At 32.2% G+C, this 3,050-nt stretch overlaps 1 protein-coding gene across 1 annotated transcript in view; it reads left to right on the top strand.

Annotated features, from left to right (window-relative positions):
• Positions 1 to 2,692, top strand: part of LOC111087315 (multidrug resistance-associated protein 1-like) — a 13,032-nt gene extending 10,340 nt beyond the window's left edge. The window contains exons 4-5 of the mRNA XM_022393554.1: positions 1,778 to 1,915; positions 2,543 to 2,692. Of these exons, the coding sequence (XP_022249262.1) occupies positions 1,778 to 1,915; positions 2,543 to 2,692 (288 nt within the window). The remainder of the gene's footprint in view (positions 1 to 1,777; positions 1,916 to 2,542) is intronic.
• Positions 2,693 to 3,050: the final 358 nt, after the last annotated feature.

Genomic DNA, 3,050 nt, shown 5'->3' with positions numbered 1-3,050 from the left:
GTTTGTTTGTTTGTTTGTTTTGAATTTCGCGCAAAGCTACACGAGGGCTATCTGCGCTAGCCGTCCCTAATTTAGCAGTGTAAGATTAGAGGGAAGGCAGCTAGTCATCACCACCCACCGCCAACTCTTGGGCTACTCTTTTACCAACGAATAGTGGGATTGACCGTCACATTATAACGCCCCCACGGCTGAAAGGGCGAGCATGTTTGGTGTTACGGGGATTCGAACCCGCGACCCTCAGATTGCCTTAACCACCTGGCCATGCCGGGCCACGCAAGAAGAGATTGTTGTTGCATCACTGGTATAAACATTAGATTTATTTTAAACAATACTGACTATATGATGCTTTTTGTTTGGTGCTACTATAACTTGCGGTCTACAAAAATGTTTACACTACAGGGTGCAGTCTACACACATACTATGATCATCCCCGTTTTATTTGTCGCCATTTATTATAAACAACGCTTTTTAAACTAATAAAGTACAAAATACCATTACATAAAGTTTTGGGGGCAAATATAATCGGAATGAAATAAATTCTAACAATCAAAACTAGCACAATTATAACCTAAATTTAAGGTACTCTTTTGGAACACACAACTTATTAAAGTATTATTATTTGTTGAAGAAATACGTGGATAGATATAAATTATTTAGGAAGAAATTATGTTTTAGTGACTCATTAAAACGGTGATTATGACAGCATCTGTATAGATCGCACGCTATAATAGCGCTATTTGTTTAGCACACACTATATCAGATTTGTTTGTAGTTAAGCACGAACCTACACAATGAGCTATCTGTGCTGCGCCAACCCAGTTTCTAGCGTTGTAAGTCCGCAGACATATTGCTGTGCCCTGGGAGGGACCGCTATATCAGTGTAGTCGATGTTTTGAAATTTAATATCCTGTTACTTTAGCAACTTATTCATATTCTACATAAAAATAGTTTCATTTATTTGTTTGTTTTAGATCAAAAACTGTAAATTTTAGTAAAAATCATCACGCATTTTAGTTTTACTATATTTGACGCGCCGAAAATTAACTTAAACTTTCACAAAAATCGTAGAATAAAGATTTGCGATGCTCTTGAAATTCTGTTTCACGAATGTTTTACACAAAATGTTAGCAGATTTCTAGGCATGATGCTGTTGATGGCCTAATTATATGTGCTTTCTGTTTTGTGTTTGGCTTTATAAACTAATCTAATTTGTACAACTTCAAAATATGAGTATTACATTTAAGGCTTAAATGAAACAGAGCCTAATTCAAACTAATCCCACTCTTAAAAATCCACAAATTATTTTATTTTAATCTCTAGAGTTTATCGAAAACACTATATACGTGAATAGCTTTCTCTATCAAAGAAATCTGCTAGTGTTTTAACTTCTCATGGCAAAAACGTGTTCTTTTAAGAGTTATCTAATTAATTAATTTATATATATAGATTATTATTCTAAACGTTTGGATCATTTTTATAATCTATAGAGTGAATTCACATTATTATCTAAAATCCAATGACGAAATAAAATTTACCTACTATATCTCTTAGCATAGCAAAGGGTATTGCAAACTTTTATCCTATTCTATCATGACATCAATTAAAAGTCCTCTAAGCAACTAACCAAAGATAGTGTCACGAAATATTGTAGGGTTAAAACATTTCCGTATTTTACAAAAGCATTAATATTATTTAAGGTTTCAGTTTTAATATTATTGCCATGTTTTCTTTTCATAGGTATTTTTCTTTTCGTAATGTAACTTTTTTCTCTTTACAGCTTCTGGTATTATTTCTGCTAATTAAGGGGAAACGAGACGGGAAAAAATCGTCTGGTATTTTATTAATTTTCTGGTTCTTCCTAAGTCTTTGTGGTCTGTTTTCATACAGATCAATTCTACACCATGTATTTTGGGAAGTGAGTATAAATTATATTTATAATAAAATCTATAGAAATAAACAAGTATACAAACTAAATATTGAATAAAAAGGGAAATGTATTTTTCTATTATCATTATTGCAAACTGTATAAAATTTGTTTCAAATATATTAACTTATCTCTTCTCTGATGTCAAGTGAAGAAGGCTTGTTTGTTTGTTTGTTTTGAATCTCGCGCAAAGCTACACGAGGACTATCTGCGTTAGCCGTCCCTAATTTAGCAGTGAAAGACTAGAGGGAAGGCAGCTAGTCATCGCCGCTCACCGCCAACTCTTGGGCTACTCTTTTACTAACGAATTGTTGGATTGACCGTCACATTATAACGCCCCTACGAGTAAAGAAGGACACACATACACACACACATATATAAATGGTTTAAATACTCGGCCTCCAAGTAACATGTATCTTTTTTTTATAAATAGCTGACTATTTTTATTTATTTTTAATACTATATTTATTGCTATTTGTGTTCATATATATAACTTATATATATATACTCTATTGCTGGAAAAGCAGACATAAGATAAGAATGCTCTGTATAAACATTTGTTTAAATATTGAAATTGTACAATATTCATAGTTACATGAGAACAATATTTGTTCCCAGGACAGTTTTTGGACCCCTCCACAAGAATTTATTTTGCAGATGCTTTACTTTCCTATCGTATTCTCTGAGCTTATACTTTCTGGGTTTAAAGAATCAACTCCAAGTGATGAAGGACAAATATCTGAGGTTAGTGAACATTTCACCAACTAGTGCGAAAGTTAGAGAATATTTGTTATTTGTTTCAGTTTTTCCTTCTTGTACTTTTTATTTATTTATTTTGTAAGTTAAATAATTTATATCAGTGTATGTTTTGTTGGGTCTTTTTGTTTTAATATTTATAAAAAATCATTATCTCTTAATTTTTTTCCAGCAGTTATTTAAATATTCTTATTTGATAAAAGGCGACCTTGGCTCTCTAGTTCTATAACATAGTGTGAAAACCAGGGTTTTCAGGCAAAGCACCAAACTTGGCACATATATAGAGTATTGAAATACTGAAACAATATCAGATACGAATCAATTTATATTTTCAAGATGGCCGCAATGTAGATAAATTTTTCGTATTTAC

The sequence above is a fragment of the Limulus polyphemus genome, unplaced genomic scaffold (genome assembly GCF_000517525.1).
Source record: "Limulus polyphemus unplaced genomic scaffold, Limulus_polyphemus-2.1.2 Scaffold2004, whole genome shotgun sequence".
Lineage (NCBI taxonomy): Eukaryota > Metazoa > Arthropoda > Merostomata > Xiphosura > Limulidae > Limulus > Limulus polyphemus.
The sequence above is the reverse complement of the archived record's forward strand: the minus strand, read 5'-3'. Positions and strand labels throughout refer to the sequence as shown.